Below are 23964 nucleotides of genomic sequence, written 5' to 3' on the forward strand. Positions count from 1 at the left end.
GTTTGTTGCGAATTTGTGATGTTATTAATGTTTAAAATATTGTCTGATAGTTTCAGCCTGGAATATAACTGGCATCTTGTATTTTTTGAGACATTTTTCAAGGTATTTCCTACTCACAACATTGTCAATAATATTTTTAAAGGCCAATATCTCAATTTCCAATTTTATAATACCATAACTTACGAACTCAATATCTTCGCTTAGGAATGTCCGATTTCTTTGGGGAAAGCAGCGTTGTGGAGCACAATATCTCTATAATATTATTTAAGATATGTAAAAACCTCAAAATTGATAACCTGCCCAAAAGTGTCTCCTTTTGACATGACACGCCACATACGTGTCTACTGCCCTGAGGTATAGGGGTGTACGTGTAGGCGTGGCATGTAGGAGACTAAGGAGAGAGGGTGGCTTCCCCCGGGGGCTTCCCATGCACCTGAATGATGTATTTTCTAGCCTATTTCTTTGTATTTTTACAAAATTTGTTGTTCCCAAAACAAAATAGTGTCCCATGGGTGGGGGACAGGTCATTAAACTGTACATGGGGTCAGATTTCAAACTTCAAATTGTGGTTCAAGGGCCAAATTATGCCGGGGTACGACAGTCGGGCGACGGGTAGCGTTGGGGCCACACCAGGATTTTTTTTTTTGGGGGGCAAAGTGAATTTGGGGCAAAATCGACAAATTTTGTCCAAAATTGCCGCAAAAAGGCCTGGAAATCTACGTAATTTTTGGGTTTTGCCTCAAAGGGGGAAGAAAAATATTGGGGGATGCCTCCTTGCCCCCCCTAGCGCTGTCACTGGTTGGAGCCTCCCTCTGTGGAACATCTTGCTCATGTGGGATGCTGGCAGTGGCACTGAATTTCCCACCCCACCCGCTAAGTCATCTTGCCCTCCCCCCCTCCCGACCTAGGATGCTGGCCGTTGATATTTAATTTGGGGCCTTTTTTTATCGCCCATTTGACAATTTTCAGTCAAATTTTGAAAGTTTCTACCGGGCCCCTATATAGAACCCTTGTTAGACAACAGCGGCTGATAAATATCAGCCGCCGTTGGTTAGTATCATGGACCCCCGAAGTTCGTACATCATTTATTTGTAGGAAGGAGACATTATACTATTGGAAGAGCTTGGACAACTATTTGTAGGCCTAAAACAGGGGAAAATGGACATATAAGGGGCTATCATTTTTTCGGAAAGGGGGGTCCCAATATACGGGTGGGGAAGGGGTGGGTCATATATTTCAGGGCTTCTACCAAACGCAGCTTACAGCTTTAAAAGTAAAACCCCGACCTACCTAGGCCTCAGTACCTTAATTTTTTTTATGTTACGGCAATCAAACAATTTTCTTTTTTAATTAGGCTGTTTAGAGGTGTATCGGTGGTGGGGGTCATAAAATATTTGTTGCCGAAATAAGGGGATCACAATTTTATTGACGCCTTTTTGTAAATGGGACCCCCCCTTCCGAAGAAAATGATAGCCCCTTACAATGCCATTTTCCCCCTACTTTAGGCCTATAAATAGTTGTCCAAGCTCTTCCAATAGTATAATGTACTAGTTTTAGGTAGTTAATTAACGTAAACGTTATATCAGAGTAAAGTTATCAACACAATGAGTATTCAGGGACCCATCTTCGCTGATTAGGCCTACTGAAAAACCAAAATAAGTGAGCTTCAATAAATTGATTTTGGTCGACAAAGCGTACCGTATGAGCTAAAATTCCCCCTCCCATTGTCTCTAGCACTTTTTTATTAGTTTTTCTGATGTATAATGGTAGTAACAAAGAAGTCAAAATTTTCATAAAACAAGAAACAACAATAAAAAACAAATTATCTTTTTACAGTGTTATCAATGCAGTAACGACAGCCAAGTTGAATTGCGTTTAATATAGAGGGCGCTATTTTTCTTGGTAACTTTTACCCCTAAAAAGCTGTTTAAACCGCCTGTTCGTCGGGTTTGAAGGTTCAAATGTTCCTCAGAGACCATTTTATAATTTTCTAAATCAATTTGGAATCGATAACCAATCAAATCAAGAAATTTGTAAAATGAGCCAAAATTGCTTAAAAAACTGGTTCTTATCGATTTTTATACAAAACACTACAGCTAAAATATGTCTTGATAGATTTTTACACAATCTTCATAGTTTGGTTCTAGATAGATGTGATAATCCGTGGAAGTTACATTACATGGGTGCAGATGTGAATTGTTACGTAATAAAGCTGTAATATGTCCAAAAACAGTTCGGCAAGCAATAAAATGCCCAAAACAGCGTTCAAAATTTAAATTTAAGCACAATGGAAATATAATTTTAAGTACAAAAGGTTGCAGGGTTATCGTCCAATATGCCTAACACCCAAATTCGACGATTGCTGAGGTTTAAATAGCTTTAAAGTGAGGTATGGAGCCAAACAAAAAAGCCGTTCTGTGGTGTCATTTTAGCCAGTTTAAGTGGTCTTACGGTATATAAAGTTCCTACTCAGATTTTGTGGTAATTTGGTACCTATTTTATCAATTAAGGTTAAGTTAAATTTAGGGTTTAGTGTCCTGAAATGTGAATGGTTACATAGACCATACGCTGGCGTGGTCAGCATACCTGGGTATTTTAAAACGTCAAGTTCAAAGACAAGGTGGGTTGACTTGATTATAACATTTCCATGGCGCTAGCGTCGCATCTTATAATAGTCACATAGAGTGAACCAAATTAGCATGATCAGGCAGCGGCGTTAATATCTGTCTTGGATAGTGTAGGTAGGGGTGGGGTCATTATCTATAGGTATATTAGTGTCTTATTAAAAAAATAGCTCAGTTTGCCGAAAGTTGTGGGAAAAGGGAATGTCCCCCATGAGTGATGTCCATTCGTGGGTTGTGGGTACACCGTGCACTTCCCGTGGAGAGGGGAGGAAATGAGCCCCCGGCTCGTTGAAGGTGGCACGGGGATGTGTCATGGTTTTGGGGTGTACCTTTTCAGCAAGTTTGGTTTATATTACTATATCGATAGGTGGGTTTTCAGTGGAGACCAGGGGGGCCCCACTTTTGTTGGTCATTTGGGGGAAATCAGTCATTTCCCCCACTTTCAATGTGCTGCGCACGCCACTGGGGACATTCCAATGATGGAAGTGACGGGCAGCCATCCCGGGCTCACGGCAGTGTCACTTTTTGAGAGCTAGGGGAGGGAGGCAGTGGCGTGCGCAAGGGGGGGTGGACAGGGGGCACATGCCCCCACTTTTGTTGGTCATTCGGGGGGAAATCAGTCATTCCGCTCGTTTACACTCCTAATCAGACTCCATTCAGGGGAACTGAACAACCTGCCCCCCCCCCCCACTTTCAATGTGCTGCGCACGCCACTGGGGAGGAAAAGGAACTTTTATGGGCTAGCGGAATTTGACAATTGATTGGAAAGGCTAAAGAGCACAAAAATGCCAAAAAATCTAAAATATCAGGGCGAGTAGTGTCCCACGGGTAGGCCTATGGGTACTTCAGGGGAGCCGGGGGCTCTACGCCACTGGGCTACAGGTAGCTTTCTCCCGGCGACCCCGACCCCAACTGCTAAAAAAAACTGCAACTGAAATAAAGAGTCTTCCGACTAAAATTGTGAATCGTTAAATTTACTCCTATTTTTTCAGCACAGGGTATTTTCTTTTTTGAGTGGGGTGGGGTGCAGCCCATTTTTTTAGTCTCAATTTCGTAATAATTTTGGCCGAATTTTATTGCATTATGACATCGCGGTGGGTGAGAGACCTGTACCACTTGTGTGTGTGTGGGTGGAGCTGCACTTTTACTTGCTATCATTTTGTGTAGTCCATGATAGCAATAAACATGAGGGGTCGCGCTCATACAACAATGCACATTTAGGCCTACCACATTTAGGCCTATACGACTAGGGTTCATCATTTTGAACCATTCCTACTAGCATTGGCGTAGTGTCATCGCGTCATATGGGCCCCGGGATATGGGCACCGATTTGAAAGACCCAAAGCTTGTGCCCCCCTTAGTCCGATACCTCCCCCATCATGATCGGTGACCCCACGATGACGCACGTATAATGCCTCTGCCCCTTGACCCCGACTGCAGACAGGAAAGGACGCCCCACCCCCTGCGTACGCCACTGCTATTATAGGTATATACCCTGTTTTGGCGAACTTACCCAATAACCCATTATTTTCTACGTTCTACCCGACTGTGACCCCATTTTTTTACCCGCATGACCCTTTTTTCAAAAGTTTACCCACTGACCCCTGTTTTTTCAAACTTTTATACACTTTTGTTTTTGGTGGACTACAAAAACATTAAATTTGGCTGATGTGTAAACATTTGTACAAAAATGCAAAAAAATAAAAATAAAGGGGTATCTGTGTAAAGGACAGCATACATGAAATATTGACTTCCCAAAGGGCTGTGCAATAATGAGCTGGGGGAATTTCCAAATGGTGCGCAAAAGAATGCCCCCCCCCCCCCCAGCATGCCAAAAATCACTTGCTCCCTCTTGCACCAAAAATCATGTGCACCCCCCCTTGCAAATGCCAAATTTTTGGGATCCCAATTTGCAAACCTCTAAATGGCCCAGATAAATACATTAAGGATATTTAAGTGTTTCTGTACTGTTTTCATAAGCCTGTTTAGAGCATTTAATTACCACCCCATGAATGTGTGATAAAACAAAAATCTTCACGGCTTGCAAAAATTTGCTTACGCCCCCTTTCAGCTGGCCAAAAAGTGTGTGCCCCCCTCCAATTTTACCCTCCCCAAGGCTCGTGATGATTATTGCACAGTCCCAAACTTTGTTTTACAGATTTAATAACAAGAGTTAGCAGATTTAAAACAAGTTCACAGAGTTTAACATCATAAAATTGAATTTGATGATGATTGATTTTATTGACATATCCTGGCCCACATGGCAAATTACATGCAATAATTACAATATCAAAATAGACAAGACTAAAACTATTTAAGCAACCATATTTTACCATATCAAATCATGTGACTGTAATTCTGGCAGTGGTGAGTTATCACAGACTATTAAATAACATGAATAACGTATTGTGCTTTTGAAGGTGGATGCCAGCTGCAGGCTACACAGCTCCAACCAAAAGTTGTAAGAAATAGTTCAAACTTTTCTTCTTATATTATACTTGATACAACAAATAGAGGAACAAAAGTATAACAATCAGATTATTGAATTTAATGATAAAAAAGGATTGTTGCACATACTACATGTATGAGAAATGCAGAACTCTGGGTACTGTGGGTAGCAAAAGAAAAATGATATTTTAAACAAAATTAACCCCTTTCCTGGACTGTATGAACATGATGAGAAACTGAAAATTTGTTTCATACACATACATCCATGACACTTCTCTCTGGTAGATTTGTTTCAGCAAGCCCCTGACCATTAGCATCAATCCATCTTGAAAATGTGTGTGTTTGTGGTGGGGGGGGGTCAATCTACTGAAAGGTGAGGAGACACATTCCCTCTGGGATTGACACCCATGCCTTCAACAAATATTGATCCCTCCTACCAGAAAGGATGTGAAGCAAACACAAAATACTTTCAACATCATTCGCAAAAGATTAGAAAAGTTTGCCAGAAAACTTCAAAATGTCAGGTTATATAAAGGGCATAAAACATTTTCATAACATTCAACCTGTTCAACAACATATTTAAGTTACTCCAAAATATTGTAACGTAATGGCATTTAGTGCTGAGGTAGACTTCTCCGTAGTCCATTTTGCATACAGTGGCTAATACATTTAAGCATAAAACACTGATTTGTATTAATTTGTGAGCAATTGATAGATTTTCACATCTGATATTTTCAGTCATCGTACTCCCTCAGTTTGTTAGCTTCCCAATTGGACTACTTTGCCTTGCGGTTAAGATTCTTAACACAGGACTCTATGGAGAGTTAGGCCAATTTCTGGCCTAACTAAAATTGGCCATGATGTAATGCATCTTTAAATGGATCTGGCTTGTGATTGGTCGCCCAGATCTTGCTATGGTTTAAATCCTGCGGGCATGTGACATTACCATAAACTAAATCGTACACAGCAATCTATGGAATTTGTGGCACGCTTGATCTGGCGCATAAAAGTTAAACTCTCAGAGGTGTGTATGGACGTACATTTAGCGCGTCTTACTACCATGTTTGGTACATGCGATTAAATTGGATTGATAAACAAGTATGATTGACAGTGTGTTTTAGAGAGCAAAGTCCCGGGGTAAAGTTCTGCTTAAAAGTCAAAGTACATAGTCCGGTTTTCGCGATCAATAAACTGGTAGATTCCAAAATCAGAATTGTTCAATATGAAGTGAGCAATCATAATTATCCCAGCAAACACAAAACGTTTTTGACATCATTCGCAAAAGGTTATAAAAGGTTGTCAGAAAACGTTTAAATGTCGGGTTATATAAAGGGTACATTAATGGTATAAAAGTTTAAAACGTTTTCATAACATTAAATAACATTTGTTGGTAATTTACTGCACAACAAACACAAATGTTTTACAGAAAACATTTAAATGTCGGGTTATATTAAGGGTATAAAAATGTTTTAATAACATTCCAAAAACATTTTTGGAAAACTTAGTATAAATCATTCTAAACAAAATGTTATTTTGGGGTTGAAAAAATATTTTGCAAAATATTTTCCCAAAATATTTACAATAATATTTTTAAAATGTTTTCACGACATTTATATAACCCGACATTTAAATGTTATTAAAACATTTTGTAAAAAACATTTTAAGAACATTTCTGTGTTTGCTGGGTGCAAATATTTTAACATTATGTTATTTAAGTGTTGACAAACTATTTGGCCAAAAATGTATGCAAAAATAGTTTACAATGAAATTTCGAATACATTTTTACAAAACGTTATGTTATTAAAACGTTTTTATCTAAACCAAAACCCAAAATATAACTTATTTAAAACGTTTTAAAAACGTTTTTGTGTTTGCTGGGATGCAAGATATGTTGCATTCAATATAACTTTTATTGTCACTGATCATCTAATTATATAAACACTTTATGACCATTTTACTATTGAACACTTAAATTCTAATAAACATCAGTATAATTTTGAGTTCAACGGAATGCGTTCGTCATGATTAATATAACATATTTTTATCAAAATTGACTATGTCTAGTGCTGAGGAAATATTTTGACATTTCAAAATGTTGTTGTAGTGTTTTTTCATACAAAACGTTTTAAATATAAAACGTTTTTATAACATTTAATGTTAAAAAGTTTTACCAAAACCCAACAGATCTGTGAAAGAAGATACATTGTAGAATCTAATCTATTTGTGCAATGTCTGCAGAGTTTGCAAGTTTCACAAGTGAAGGGGATGCATAATGTTGATGCCTGTTAATCCTATCTTTAGTGAGTGTGTGAACATGCCTAACGTCCAAATAACTTGATCGATAACAGGAAAATACATAGTGACATCATACACATTGTGTCACCACTTCACCCCTTAAATTTTGTGGCTGTGGCTGTGAAGCGATTCATAGAATTGGGATGGTAGATGTTTATTGCCATCAGTCATTATTTTCCCAAGTCTCCATCACTGTTTTTATTATCTGTACAAGTTCTTGTTCAAGATGCGAAGAAAACTGCAGGTGAGCTTGTTGGCAGTGAGATTTGGACTGCATACATGTACGAAGTCCACAAGTCCTTTGTATCCCAAAGTAATGTATTATGTGCACTGTAGGAAAAACAACACAACATTACATAGAAAAGTTAGTTTCAAAATTTTCAAAAGTGCATTTCTTTTGGGATTGAAATGCAGGTTTTCACATAATTTCTAAACAATTTTGAGATTGTTATGCAAGATACGTTTTAAACCTGGTGTTGTTGCAAGAAAGTTGTATCTCCACTTTCATTTTACACAAGAAGCATTTTTGTGTTTTACCATGAAAATTACAATGGATGAAATTACAGACATTTGATTCAGTATTTGTTCTGACCATTAAGTTCTGAGTGCAGAATAAAGATAATATGATACAATATAAAATATGCCCATTAAGGGGGTACTACACCCTTCGATAAATTTGTGACGATGTTTACACATTTCTCAAAAACTAATAACACACTGGTAACAAAAGTTATGTATATTATAGGGGCAAGTAATCCAATAACTACACTGGAATTTCAGTGACCCAAGACAAGCGGTTCGTTATTTATGATAAGAAATGAGGTACCGCTATGATGTACCTCATTTCCTATCACATATACTGAACCGCTTGTCTTGAGTCACTGAAATTTCAGTATAGTAATTGGATTCCTTGCCCCAATAATATACATAACTTTTGTTACCAGTGTGTTATTAGTTTTGAGAAAATACAAAATTAGTCACAAATAGTTTACCACAGGGGTGTAGTACCCCCTTAACACCTGTTTCTGAATCCATTAATGACTATACTTCACCAAATATGAGTTCCTTGCACTAACCCGACAATAAAAGTGTGCGAAAAGATTTTAAAAATTCAAATAACTAAAATGAAAAACACATACATACACCCCTATGTGATCCCCCATATGGGGATACTGTTTAGGACTATGCAAAGGGAAACAGTCGAACATTAATTAACTGGGGGCATTGCACAAATTATTCACAATTTTGATCATTTAGCCTATCAAACAGGGACACATTTTTGATCACCAAAGAGGACATGGGGATGGTCTTCAGTTCCCAAGAGGTCCCCAGTTGGAATTTAAGGTCGGATGAATACTTTCAATGTAAAAATGAAGATAATTAAAGGTCCGTAACCCGATCGACAACATCATCCCCCCGATTTTTGTCATTGTTAATGAGTTTTTGGTATCACAAAATAGATACTATTTTTCTCATTACTATCCTGACATTTGACGCTCCAAGTCGATGTATTTCCGGAGAAATCGGAGAATTCACACAAAAATAGCTAACTTCCTGGCTACCAATTTCTTGAATTATGGACAGGCTTATCGTAGATAATTATAGTCTCCTCAACAGCTACTTTGGTTTCGCATCATACACATTGTATGAAAAGAGCGAACCGCAATCACTGCTGAAGAGACTTCAGATCAACCACGTTACTATAAAGGTATTAAACTTCCTTCCGAAATTAGCAGCTGCCCGCGTGGCGCAGTTGGTTAGAGCATCGTATTTTGAACCAGAGGTCCCCGGTTCAAATCCCGGTAGTGATAGGTTTTTTTTCTGCTCCATTTTTTAAACCCAAACTTATTTACATTCATTTGAAATGTACATATTGCAAGGGGAATTATTTTTTTTTTTTTAATCGGTATGAAAAAGAGTTTTTAAAAATCTAAATTTTCCGTTCACTATTATAGTACGGGCATTTCCAGCATTGTCGTCGGGGCATTTCTGTTTTGCTTTGTTATTGAGCTCTATTGCCATTTATGCCATAATTTATATACAAAAATCATCATGAACGATATACAGACGAACACGAAAAGACTGGTTGTGGGGAAATGTCACCGTAATAGTATTGAAATGTGTACCTAGTACAGTGGAGCTTGTGTCAGTGCAACCACGCCACGCACGCATGGCACATCACGAACAGGAATTACGGCACATGTTTATTGTTTCCCTTCCCAGAATGCAATTCACGCATACCAAGTATTGGGTTGCAAATTTTGCTATTTATTCACATTTACGTAGAAAATATTCTTGTTTTTTTCACAAAGCTGCATAAAGGGGACAATATTTGATATTATATGTAATTTTAAAGACAATCCATATCCAAAACCAATAGGGTTACCCCCCTTTAAGTTTGAGTAGTCAAGTTAGCTCAAACGATAAGGCGTTCAACTATGGTGCGAGAGGTTGTGGGTTCGAACCCTGGTGGTGGTTTAGTATGCTCTTGTGGAAAAAGTGAGTTAGTTTTGAATTCCCCTGGACAAGGAACTTACTGCTAATTGTCTCACTGTAACTGGTCCAAAAGTCAGGGAGCTGATCCTGGTTGTGAAGGTCATTTGTGGTATGTCAAGGCTGTGCGTTCTTGAAGTTGCAAATTCCCCAAGTTATTTTATTTAACCTGTAAAGTGTACTGAGTGTTGTGGATCAACGTCTAGGCATTGTGCCAGTACGTGTTTGCAAAATTAATGATAATTTTAAGTACTTTTTCACCACTTACCTAAAGCTGTGTTGTACCATGCAAAACCTCTTACATAATGCCAAACCAAACAGAAGTCATGAACAAATCCCTGGAAGAAAAACAAATTGCACATGTAAACAGAACAATCCTTTAGTTGAAAGAATACTTTCTTCATACCTTATTTTAGTAAACTAGGTTGCTTTTCTTCCCCATAAAATCTAACTAAACTCGACTTGACCCAGAATACTTTTAAAATGTATTCTTCTTCCCCGGTCTTCTTCCTGGCATGACTTTTTCTTGCGACTTACCCAACCCGGCCCAAAACGAGTTCATAGTTGCAGTATGCATTTGTTAGAGACTGCCATTACTTGATCAGTGCACAGGTCACTGGTAAAAACCCTATCCATCGCCAGTTATCAGTGCTCTTACTCGAGAACTCTAGCTTGGAATTTACATTTAAAAAAAATTTGCAACACAAAATCATCTTAAATATTCTGTTGATCTTTAAATCTGGATTAGTTATTTTGATGTGTCAACTGTATCTTTTAGAGCAAAGGTTGCCTATTTCGGACAGTGTCATTTTTGATCATTCCCAGAGTAGTAAATAACGTAATGTTTCAACAGTAGGGTTTCAACACAAATTAGGCATACTGGCAAATATTTTGCTGGACAATACTTCGATGCGGATGGTCGAATAAATACTATCTCTGCGCATTGTGACATTGCTCTAAATGGATTGATTCAAAAAAGTTTATGGTACCCGACGTTCTACGGCTTTTTATAAAAACATCGCGGGAAAAGACCAAAATCAAAAAGAAATGGGGTTTTAAATTGAACTTTAGAATTTGAAAAGTATAAATCACGTTAGGTCTAAGGCTGTGATAACACTTTTCTTCGATGACTTTGACCACAATTTTTTATTTTTTCAAATATCTTAAAAATTCAAGAATTTAAGCTAATTGAACAGACAGTAGTACAGATCCCTGTACATGTATTTTTATTTATTTATTATTTATTTCACAATATTTCAACAGGGTAACCTGCTCAATAAAAATTGATTTTCAGCAGGGCCCTGCTTAACGTATAAAACACAGTTTTACATGTTAAAAGAGAATAAATATTTACATAAACATATAATCTATCCATAAAACCATGATTAAGAGACACGTTGACGTAAAAGACATAAAAGATATGTATATACATTATTGAATATTTGATAAAATCATTAGAAACTTCATAAGAATTGCATAAGAATATAAATATTGACATAAACATATAATCGAACCATAAAAAACCATAATATTAAGAGACATACTGATGTAAAAGACATAAAAGATATATATATATATATATACATAAATAAGATAATTGATTTTAAAAAAACCATTAGAAAATACATAAGAAATATACATTGATATGCTAAAAAACCTATTGCAATTGAAAACATAATTTAAGAATGCAGAGCAAGATGATGACTCATAAATGGCAAGATACATTAACATAATTTCAGATCTTTTTAAAAGCTGTTTTAAAAGCGAGAATGATTTTGCATCTCGGATATCCTTTGAGATAAGATTCCATGTGATACATCCTTGATATTGAAACGTACTCTTACCATAATAAGTATTAAAACTAGGCTTGTAAAGATTTCCAGCTTTGCTTGTTTTTGTATGTACAGCATGGATAGAACTAACTGCATGAAATAAATCATTAAGGTAAACAGGTGTCATATTATTCAAAACTTTGTACATCATACACCCATTATTATATAAAATTCGACTACGAATATCCATGAAGCCTAAAGTCATTAACATATCTTTGATGTGTGTACGGAATGGCATACATAAAATAATTCTCATGGCAGTATTCTGGAGTTTTTGAAGCCTATTTATATTAGTTTCCGTACAACTACTCCAGACAACCATTCCATAATCAAAGTGAGGAAGTATCAATGTGTTATAAATTGTGATAAGGGAACTCTTTGGTACAAATGGCTTAATTCTCCTCATGATACCGAGGCCATTACATACCTTTCGGCAAACGTTGTTAACATGATCATTCCATTTTAAGTTTGAATCAATAGAAACACCAAGATACTTAAACGAATTTACATTTTCAAGCACAAGATCATTCATAGTTACATTAAAATCACTAATTTGTCTTGTTTTAAATGGCGTACTCCAGCAACATTACCTTTGTTTTGTTTACATTTGCTTTCATATGGTTATCATCAAGCCAATTATTTAATGACATAAGGTCATCGTTTAGGAGATTTTCAATAGTACTGACATCTTTATGACAAACGTAGATTAAGGTATCATCAGCATACATGTCAATAATTGAGTTGTTTAAATAATTTGGCATGTCATTTATAAAAATCAGAAAAGTAAGGATCAAGAATAGATCCTTGTGGAACTCCGGATCTAATTAAATTTGAATTTGAAATTTTGCCATTAACCAATACATGCTGTGTTCGATTTTCTAGATAAGATTTGAACCAGCTACCTTCAACTCCTGAAATACCAAGTGACTGTAATTTGTGCACAAGTAATTCATGATTTACCATGTCAAATGCTTTGCTGAGATCAACAAAAACAGCACCAACATAATTTCCATTATCTATTTCCATGTTCCATTTATCAATTGTTTTAATAAGAGCTGTGCATGTAGAGTGGTGTTTTCTGAAACCAGATTGAGCAGTATACAAAATATTATTATCAGTAACATATTTATACAGTTGCTTATGAACGAGCTTTTCCAAAATCTTTGAACAAACCGGAAGAATGGAGATGGGCCTATAATTTGAAAAATCATCTTTATCACCACTCTTGAAAATAGGGGAAACCTTGGCAATTTTGAGATCAGTAGGAACTTTACCTTGTTTAATACATAAGTTAAAAATATTACACAACACAGGAGCAATTTCATTCGTGGCATACTTCAATAACTTGGTACATATATTATCTATTCCACTAGCCTTATTCTGTGAAATATCATTTAATTCATTAGTAACTTGATCAACACTTATTTCACTGAATGTAAACTTACTATCAACATTAATTTTCTTATCAGTTGACTCCATACAAATATCATTAGTAACATCAGTTGTACCTATGTTGGTGAAATGAACGTTTAATTGTTCGCCAAATCAATATCATCCTTGAATGTTGTCGGAAGAGTGGTTACTTGACCTTTTTATTTGGAAGTAGTTCTTTCAAAGTTTTCCACATTTTCTTGCAATCACCAGCAGCATTATTAATCTCTTTGGTATAATACTCTCTTTTAGCATCTTTCATTAATATATTTACCTTGTTTCTTAATTCCTTATATTTATTCCAGTGATCATTACAACTGTTTGTACACTTGATTACTTTCTTATGGTGATAATCCCTTTGGTGCATAATGTCAAAAATATCATCACGGTTTTCTAACCATGGACACAGTTTATTCTGAAATCTGATGGTTTTCAACGGTGCATGAATATCACATACAGCAGTGAATTTGTTGACAAAATTATCCCATGCTGATGCTACGGGAAGAGAATCATTGATTTCCCAATTAACACAACTTAGATCATAAGTAAAATCATCAATATTAAAGTTCTTAAAACTTCTAAACTCTTTTTGAACATGTTTATCACTATTACCACTCTTGACTGACGGCTTTCTTGAGATGACGGTTTCAACAAGACTATGATCACTCAAGGAAAGATGTAACACATCAGTATTAACACACATATTGGAATTAGTAGTTAATATAACATCAATCAATGTTTTGCTCGTAGGTGTTATTCTAGTGGGTTTCTTGACCAATTGAGACAAATTATATAATTCCATGAAATCATGCATGTGTCTTGTCGCAATATCTTTTTTAAGAAAGTCACAATTTATGTATTATATACCCAAAACTCTTACCTGGGATGTCACGGGAGAAGAAAATGAAGGAAAATAAGAACCAAATTTGCTCCATACAGCTTCACCGCTGCTCGATCGACCTTGTGTTTGTTTTGGTTTGGAGAACCAGCACTTCCGGGTATGTTTTACTGATATATGAAAAAATGTATCACGCCGAGTGAAAAATATAGTCCATATATTTTAAGCAGTAAACCTGTAAAATTACCAATTTTAAGTAATTATTTGCCAACCCCGACCAGGAAAGAAGAAAAGAAGGAAGAAAGAGAAAGAGAGAAAGAAAGAAAAAAAAAAAAGAAGAGGAAAAGAAAGAATTTTTTTTTCTTTTCATACTTTTCGAGTTGATACTTGCGTTGCGTCGACACATTCGTCGGAACACACGTCCCCTACCTCCTTTTTGGAGGTTTCTTCAATTATATTTTTTTATATTTTGCAATTCAGTTATAACTTTTTAAAAATTATGTCTAGGGAGTTGAGATGCTTTCTATAGCCTTCTCAATATACAAGAAACAATTTGGAAGGTTTCGAGATCATTAGAGGGGGCCTACCCCTCAGAACAACAAATAAAAAGAGGCCTCCTCCTTTTTGCAGGCATTATTGTGCACGCTAAAATAGCTCTAAATATGGGTATTTACATCGATTCTGCGATACAAAATAAAAAGGCCCCTCCTACTCCTTTTTTTTCAAAAACCTGGACGTGAAACATGTTTTTTATTTTACTTGGACTTTATATGGAACTACACCTTTATCTTGACAATTCATTTGCTCGCCCTATTCCTTTTAAAGGAATTTTTATTTATTGTGAACTTGACTTACTCATTCTTTCATTTCTCTTGACAATTTTTCATTTGCCCACCCTATTCCTTTTAAAGGAATTTTTATTTACATGTTGTATATAATAAATTGCCATCTAATTTGCATACAAAATTAAAAAGGTGTTTCTAGATGTTTTTTAGGGTTTTTCTCGTTTTTGCATTTTTGCGCCTTCAAAAGAGTAACTTGAGACCATTTTAGGACGGATTTGAATGAAATTTTCACAGAATGTGCATTTTGTTATTTGTAAAAAAAGTGTGGAAGTAGATTTTTGAATTTTGTTTTTATTTTGACGCACTGTCAATTTTTTGTAGGTCAAAAAATCGCATTTTTAGGCGTTATCATGTTTCAGACTTTTTTTTTGAAAAATGAAGCATTTTATAAAAAATCTACTTCCACACTTTTATTTTGCTGCTTTTTAACTTTCATTTAAAGAAAAAATTACATCTCTAGCATCTACGGTTGCGTTCCGTTACTATTTTGAAACCCGACACCTAAAATCCAAGATGGCCGCCAATTAAATATGCAAATGAGAATTTTTTTGCATTTTTTGATTTTTGGTCTCAAGTGTCATTTACACCAAGTATGAAGTTCCTAGCATGTTTAGTTTAAAAAAATGATTTTTGGTGCACTTCTTCCCTTAATCTTTTATTTGCATGCAACTTTGCCCTATTTTATATAATTTGCTGATATCTTATACACACCTTTACATACATACATGTATACATTATAAATATTTATATAGCGCTGCTACGTTTAGAACGTAGCGCTCAAAACAACAAAGCAAGAGAAGTACATGAAGAAAAAATAAATGAGAACTGCCTGTGAAGGCTACAAAATCTATGGAAACAAATGTGACTTTAGAACCCTCTTGAAAATACCCACTGATTGTGATTCCCTGATACCAATTGGCAGTCTAATACAGGTGCAAGGCGCAACATAGGAGAAGGTCCTGCGTTCAGCTGACATGAGTGTTTTGATTCTGTTGTGCTCCGTCACGAGGGTGGTATCAGAAGCAGAACGCAGGCCTGCACACGCAGGGCAGTGCACAATCAGACAGGTACTCAGGAACACTCTTGGTGAGGCATATGCGTCACTTTAAATTTATAAATTACCTTTTTCAGAATTTATGCCGCTGTTTGACATTTTAAGAAATTGTAGGCGCCTGTACTTTTTTTTGTTGCAACTTTGCAGATTTTGTATTCGTTTTTGTATTTGGTCATTTTCACAGTAAAGGGTGTAACTTTTGATTTTTTGGGTCAAAATTTCAAACCACTTAAATATGTTTCTGTTTACTGAAATCATGCACAGAAGCAACTTAAATTCCAGTAAAATAATGTTTCAAGGCTTAAACCTTTTGATTTCTAATAAAAATTTGACATTTCCATAACATTTTGGTTAAAATCTAAGAAAAAATGTATTTTACATAACCTCAGAAAATTATGACATGAAAGCGGGAATACATGTGAAATCCCATTCCAAAGTAAGTCAACAGATATAAGTTAAATTTTATACCATGTTTTGCTATGTTTGTAATTGCAGTTTTGAAAATTTTTAACATCAAGTGTCATTTACAATGGAAATTTCCAAACCTTAAACATATTTTTAAGTTTTAATTGGGTTCCTAAAATAATTTGAATGTCTAACTTCATGTACAAATACTACTTGATGAAAGGAACCTCCCAGCCAAGTTTCACAGAAATTGGAGTTATTTTTTAGAATTGGCAATTCAAGCGATTTGTGTTTCGGAGGCTTCAGTTAACAACACAGGTGATCATAAAAGTAAAATATTTGGCTAACCACTACAAGTTGACATAAAAAAATAGGTAAAAATATCACAATTACCAATTTTCATGCTTTGCTTCTAAGTATTGAATTTCAGTTGTGACAAAATTAAATTATCACAGCAAGTCATTTTTTTTTTGTTTCGAGGCTTCATGTTAACAATTGTTAAACATTGCAGAAGTAGTTTTTTTGTTAACTACTGTGTTGGGATCATCTAAGCTGTTATATTGAATCAATGATTCTATGCGGCAGATATTGTAGATTTATCACATGTTAATTTTTTCACCCATTTGTTAAGTATGGTGTTTTTTGCATGTGAAGCCTCGAAACAGGCTTTTTGGGTATCAGTATATTTTTCAAACATTAACCATAATGTCAATTTTTTTATAAATTTATGACATTCTGCACATATCAAGTAATAATTACAATGCAGATATCAGTATGAAACACACCAATTTAGATATGCATAGATGATAATTAATCTTATTGTTGTTTCGGAGGCTTCATTTGTTTCGGAGGCTTCAATTGTTAACGGAAAGTTTGTATTGGGTCCCATTTTCAAACGGTGCTATATATCTCCACGATTTAAAAACATGTGACTTGAGGATCTACTTTGCTACATTTTGATAAATAGATTGGATGAGCTCTTTTATTTATATTTGCACAAGCTTGCTGAACAGTTTGTTTCGGAGGCTTCAAAAAGTTAACGGAAAAACGGCTCTTTGAAGTCAAGATTTTATAAAAAATTTAAAAGCTTGCAAATCGACTAATTTTTGTTACCCATTTCAAGTTAAGATAACAACTGTTATGAATCAAGAAGAAGTGAAGAAATAACCAAGAATTATGAACCAAAGCTACACCCACAAAGTTTGTTAACAATTGTTAACGGAAAATGAAGCCTCAAACGACAAATATCGAAGTCCGGTTCTCAAAAATACAGGGCTGTTCACAATTAAATCTAATGTGGCAGTGTTTACTGAACATATGACTGTACTTTCAGGATAAGAAAAATTATCCATGAACTAACTGAAGAAAACACAGGGTTTTACAAAAATGTTACTGTTTTTTATAGTTTTTCAAAATGGCAATATTAAGTACATTTAAGCCTGCTAAAACTGAATGCTAACTCCCAAAGCTGATTATGCTACCCAAGGTAGCTGCTAACTAGATGACTTATGTGGCCAAAAATCATGGAATTCTGTGGCTTTATTAGAACACTACGGATTAAAATGTTAAAAATCCAAAGTTACACCCTTTACCGTGAAAATGACCATTTACATAATACCATTTCTAGGCGGCATTAAAATATACCCCATTCTACGGGCCTGATAGACTATGCCATAGTCAATTTTTGATAAATAAAAATATGTTATTTTAAAATCATGATGAACACATTCAGTTGAACAAGAAATTATTCTGATATTTGTTACATCAAAATACTGGTATATGGTTTTTTTGGTTATCAAAAAGTTTATATTTAATATATTTGTGACAGTAAAAGTAAAGTATACGTAGGCTTATATTATTGAATGCAACATATCAAAATAGCACAACTATAATGGTACTTCAATACTGAATAATTCTAATTTTAGAATCTGCCAGTTTATTAATTGTGAAAACCTGAGTTAAAAATCGACTATATGTACTTTGAATTTTAAACGGAACTTTGAACGGGCAAAGTCCCTAACACACACACTGTACTTGTTTATCAATCCAATTAAACCGCAAGCAAGTACAAGACGTGCTCATGCACCTACTGAGAGTTTTTATACCGCCCTTTGTGTTGGCGGGAACATTAAAATGTTCCCGCCAACACAAAGGGCGGTATAGCTGTGTACCATGTAGTTATTAATGGTAACGGCATGTGCCCGGAGGATTTAAACCATAACGAGATCTGGGCGACCAATCCAATCACAAGCCAGATCCATTTAATGATGCATTACATGATGATACATCATGACCAATTTTAGTAAGCCAGAAATCCGACAATGTCATCCATAGTCTACAACCGTGTTAAACATGTTAACCGCAATCAAAAGTAGTCCACTTGGGAAGCTAACAAACAGAGGGCGTACAGTGACTGAAAAGATCAGATGTGAAAATCTATCAATTGTGCACAAATTAATTAAATCAGAGTTTTAAGCTTAAATGCAATAGCCAGAGTATGCACAATGGACAAGTGGACTACGGAGAAATCTACGGGCCTGACTGATGCAATATTTGTGTTTTGGAGAAATGGGTTTTTTTTGTTAGATTTTGGCAAAATCATGTAAAATCTGCCATATTTGGACCAAAATTTATTAATTTTGGCCTACACTTTTAGAATATATGTTTGCACCCCCCCAAAAAAAACCTGATGAAAATCTACCTAGTACCTTTATTAATCCAAACATTTTCTTGTCTGCTTAACATTTACAGATATAGTAACTATATGAAATTGTAGGCAGCTGAGTTTTAATTCATTTTAAACATTCTGGTTAACCTTTTGCAAACATACATGTAATACCATAAACGTGACATTAATGATGCTGGTATGTACTTTTTCATCGAGCTGTACTGTGTAGCTAATGTCAATTAAATGGATTTATATTTTAAATGAAACCAACCCTTCTAAATTGCTCAAACTAATTTATTTTCTGATTAGCATAAAACACAATACCGTTAATTTGACATATTCATGAAGCAGGTGCGTAACTTTCATCAAGCTAAACTAAGTTCAAATATACAAATCGAGTCATGCACCTTCAAAATTGATACATTTTATGTACCCGGTAGCTATTTAGTCATGTCACAAAATAATGAGAATGGTGGTTTTACGAGCCATTTGGTTAACACACTGTATTATTAATCTACATGTATGAGTTAACATGCTTATAATTTGCAATATTCTCAATTGTGTGACCAATCGGGTAAAGTATTCTTAAAGAAACAACAACACAATGTCCTAGAAAAAAATTCAAGACGTTTAAGTTTGCTTTCTAGGTAATAAATTAAATTTCATTACATTTTCAAAGTTTTAAAATATAAGCTGTGGTGTACCCCAAGGGTAAATTCTTGGTCCCCTATTATTTATATTATTGTAAATGTATCAAAGATATTACAATTTATTCCCTCTGATTACACAGCCATAGGAATAAGAATTATACCACTATTAAGGTATGTTTTAAGGAATGAAATTAAGTCACACATTTTAAATCAGAACAAAGACCCGCAGATGGAATCAATTTAATGATACAAGATCAAACTGAATATAAACACAACAAGAGAAAAGGACGGTTTAACACACTTTTTTTATTTGGTTACAAATAAAATGACAGACGAGTTTAACAAGTATCGATGAATGCTCTAGATAAAAAAAAAATCGGAGAATGTGGCAACAAAGAAATTAAACCTGTGACCTTCCACATACTAGGCAGAACTAGAACAAAACTGAACAAAATAGATAGATATCACCAAATTGAGTGATTTTTTTCAAAACTCTGAAACTTGGAACACACCCCGTCCACCCCCACCCCAGCTAAGTGAAATGATAAAACAGTGTTCACTATAATGAACACTGCTAAATGTTGATTCCATGATTGATTGATTGTATTGCCATTGGATTTGATTTTTCAGAGCCACCCAGAAGTTGTTGAAGCATCTAAGGCTGCATTAGACAAGTATGGAGCTGGCCTTAGCTCTGTCAGGTTTATCTGTGGTACACAGGTATGTTTCAAAATATCAACTTCTTCAAAATATTTTGAATGTATTATTTTATGGATCAAGACCTTTAAGTCATTACAAATTTTGCATTCATTTAGGCTAAAAAAATACTGTTTCATTACACAGCCGTGACGTTAGTCACGGCTGTGTCTTTTTTCTTACAGGTTCTTTCTTTCTTACAAGCCCGACGAGCATTAAACGCCGGCTTGTACTGTCTTCTTGGCGTTCTTCTTTCTTTCTTCTGTCGACCACATTCGTACGTATGACTCAGTCATGGGTTGACGTATTTTAACTAAACGTTGTCAGAAGGACCGTTGGCATTGCCCGCACATGTCATATGACTTTGAACTACGTGTGACCTTTGACCTAGATAAAGAGGTCAACAATGTGATTTTTCTTCAAAATGTATCTTCTCCTACAAACAACATGCGATGATGACACGGTTTGGTCACATGACTCGTCTATGGTCGGTGTATATAGGGTGTTCATTGATAAGGGGTCAAAGGTCATTAAGGGGTCATTTCCGGTTACAGTCTGAAAAACTTGTAAATAATATTCAAAAAATCACTGTCGTTACAAATTACATAGCAGAGTGTCGCCATTAGCACACATGCATTGCTACTAGACGGGTCTTTAGGATGCCTACAGTTTTGGGGTCAAAGGTCATTAAGGGGTTACTTCGGTCAAAAACCAAAATTATCAAAAATGTTCAAAAAATTTTTATCTCAAAAGATAAACAGACCAGAAAAATATAACCATCATACATGAATTAGTGTTCCCTGATGTATGCATGGTATTTTTTTTATTTTGGGGGTCAAAGGTCATTAAGGGTCACTTCCTGTTTTTAGCTGAATAATTTCAAGAATTTTTATCTCAAGAATTAAACATGTTAGAATTTTTTAATTAAAATTGGAACAATGCATTTTGTCGGTGTACATAGGGTTTTTTTTTCATTGAGGTCAAAGGTCATTAAAGGCGGTGAAAAGGTCAATCGAAAATTTAAAAAAATCAAAATCCATGTATAAGTTCCGATTAAGCTGAAATTCACCAGGAATCTTTATTATGACATCCTAAGCACAATGCAAGAGCAGTTGACCCCATCCGTGACCCAAGGGTCAAGTTATAGGGGTCAAAGGTCAAATTTCGAAATTGGTCCAATCGAGCTCAAATTCAACAGGAATTATTCTTACGACATTCTAAACATGTTAAATATATTTATGACCCCAAAGGTCAAAGTTTAGGGGTCAAAGGTCAAATTTCTAAATTGCTCAAACTTGACCCATTAACAGGTCGGCTTGTGTGTCATGTCTCGCATGACTTTCTATATAGCTCTTGTTACAAGCCGACGACGAACGTCGGCTTGTACTGTCTTCTTGGCGTTCTTCTTACAAGACGGCATTCTCAAATGCCGTCTTGTCCTGTTTCATTGGCGTTCTTTCTTCTGTCGACCACATTCGTACGTATAACTCAGTCACGGGTTGACGTATTTTAACTAAACGTTGTCAGAAGGACCGTTGGCATTGCCCGCACATGTCATATGACTTTGACTTGCATCTGACCTTTGACCTAGCTACAATGGTCAAAAACGTGATTTTTCCCTTTTCTTAGCAAAACGTGACATTTTGCGTGATTTGCCACGTTTCGCCCTAGCTCTGCTATGCTTTGACCGATTTTGATCATACTTGGTCACAAACACCACTGACCATGTCCCCACATGTTACATGACATTGAACTCCATTTGACCTTTGACCTGCTCACAATGGCTAAAATGCGATTTTTACTATAAAATGTATCTTCTTCCACAAATAACATGTGATGGTGACATGCTTAGGTCATGTGACTTGACTTTGGTCGGTGTCTATAGGGTGTTCACAGATAAGGGGTCAAAGGTCATTAAGGGGGTCATTTCCGATCTGAAAGCTAAAAATATTCAAAAATCACTGTTTTTACAAATTACATAGCAGAGTGCTGCCATTAGCACACATGCATTGCTACCAACCAGGGTCTTTAAGGTGTCTACAGTTTTGGGGTCAAAGGTCATTAAGGGGTCGCTTCCGGTCAAAAACCAAAAATCATCAAATATTTTTATTTTTTTTATCTCAAAACGTAGAGTGACATAAACTTCATATATGCATTAGTGTTACCCGATGTATGCACGGTATTTTTATTTTTTGGTCAAAGGTCATTTAGACGTCATTTCCGGTTTTAAGCTAAATAACTTCAAGAATTTTTATCTCCATAACTAAGCATAGTAGATTTTTCAAATTTAAACTGTAACAATGCATTTTCTCGGTGTAGATGAGGTTTTTTTTTATATCGGGGTCAAAGGTCATTAAGGGGGTCAAAACGTCAAATTTGTCACAAAATTTTTTAAATTACGGAAAAGTGGCTATATCTCAGCCTAAGACGGATTAAGCCCCTATATGCTACAGTGATGCACCATTAATGGTGGGGAAGTCTATAATGGCCTCGGCCCAAATGGTCAAAGTTTAAGGTCAAAGTTCAAAGCCGTCTTGTGTGTCATGTCTCGCATGACTATTTGCTCTTGTTCTTTCTTTACAAGCCGACGACGAACGTCGGCTTGTACTGTCTTCTTGGCGTTCTTCTTCTTTCTTTCTTTCTTTCTTCTGTCGACCACATTCGTACGTATAACTCAGTCACGGGTTGACGTATTTTAACTAAACGTTGTCAGAAGGACCGTTGGCATTGCCCGCACATGTCATATGACTTTGAACTACGTGTGACCTTTGACCTAGATAAAGAGGTCAACAATGTGATTTTTCTTCAAAATGTATCTTCTCCTACAAACAACATGAGATGATGACACGGTTTGGTCACATGACTCGTCTATGGTCGGTGTATATAGAGTGTTCATTGATAAGGGGTCAAAGGTCATTAAGGGGTCATTTCCGGTTACAGTCTGAAAAACTTGTAAATAATATAAAAAAAATCACTGTCTTTACAAATTACATAGCAGAGTGTCGCCATTAGCACACATGCATAGCTACTAGACAGGGTCTTTAGGATGCCTACAGTTTTGGGGTCAAAGGTCATTAAGGGGTTACTTCCGGTCAAAAACCAAAATTATCAAAAATGTTCAAAAAAATTTTATCTCAAAAGATAAACAGACCAGAATAATATAACCATCATACATGAATCAGTGTTCCCTGATGTATGCATGGTATTTTTATTTTGGGGGTCAAAGGTCATTAAGAGGTCACTTCCTGTTTTTAGCTGAATAATTTCAAGAATTTTTATCTCGAGAACTAAACATGTTAGAATTTTTAATTAAAATTGGAACAATGCATTTTGTCGGTGTACATAAGGTTTTTTTTTTCATTGAGGTAAAAGGTCATTAAGGGGGTCAAAAGGTCAATCAAAAATTTTAAAAAATCAAAATCCATGTATAAGTTCCGATTAAGCTGAAATTCACCAGGAATCTTTCTTATGACATCCTAAGCGCAATGCAAGAGCAGTTGACCCCATCCGTGACCCAAGGGTCAAGTTCTAGGGGTCAAAGGTCAAATTTCGAAATTGGTCCAATCGAGCTCAAATTCAACAGGAATTATTCTTACGACATTCTAAACATGTTAAAAATATTTATGACCTCAAAGGTCAAATTTCTAAATTGCTCAAACTTGACCCATTAACAGGTCGGCTTGTG

General features: G+C 35.6%; 1 protein-coding gene across 1 annotated transcript in view; it reads left to right on the forward strand.

Annotated features, from left to right (window-relative positions):
* Positions 1-23964, forward strand: part of LOC140138746 (2-amino-3-ketobutyrate coenzyme A ligase, mitochondrial-like) — a 90013-nt gene that overhangs the window by 28942 nt on the left and 37107 nt on the right. The window contains exon 3 of the mRNA XM_072160507.1: positions 20214-20303. Coding sequence (XP_072016608.1) covers positions 20214-20303 — 90 coding nt within the window. The remainder of the gene's footprint in view (positions 1-20213; positions 20304-23964) is intronic.

The sequence above is a fragment of the Amphiura filiformis genome, chromosome 18 (assembly GCF_039555335.1).
Source record: "Amphiura filiformis chromosome 18, Afil_fr2py, whole genome shotgun sequence".
Classification (NCBI taxonomy): Eukaryota; Metazoa; Echinodermata; class Ophiuroidea; order Amphilepidida; family Amphiuridae; genus Amphiura; species Amphiura filiformis.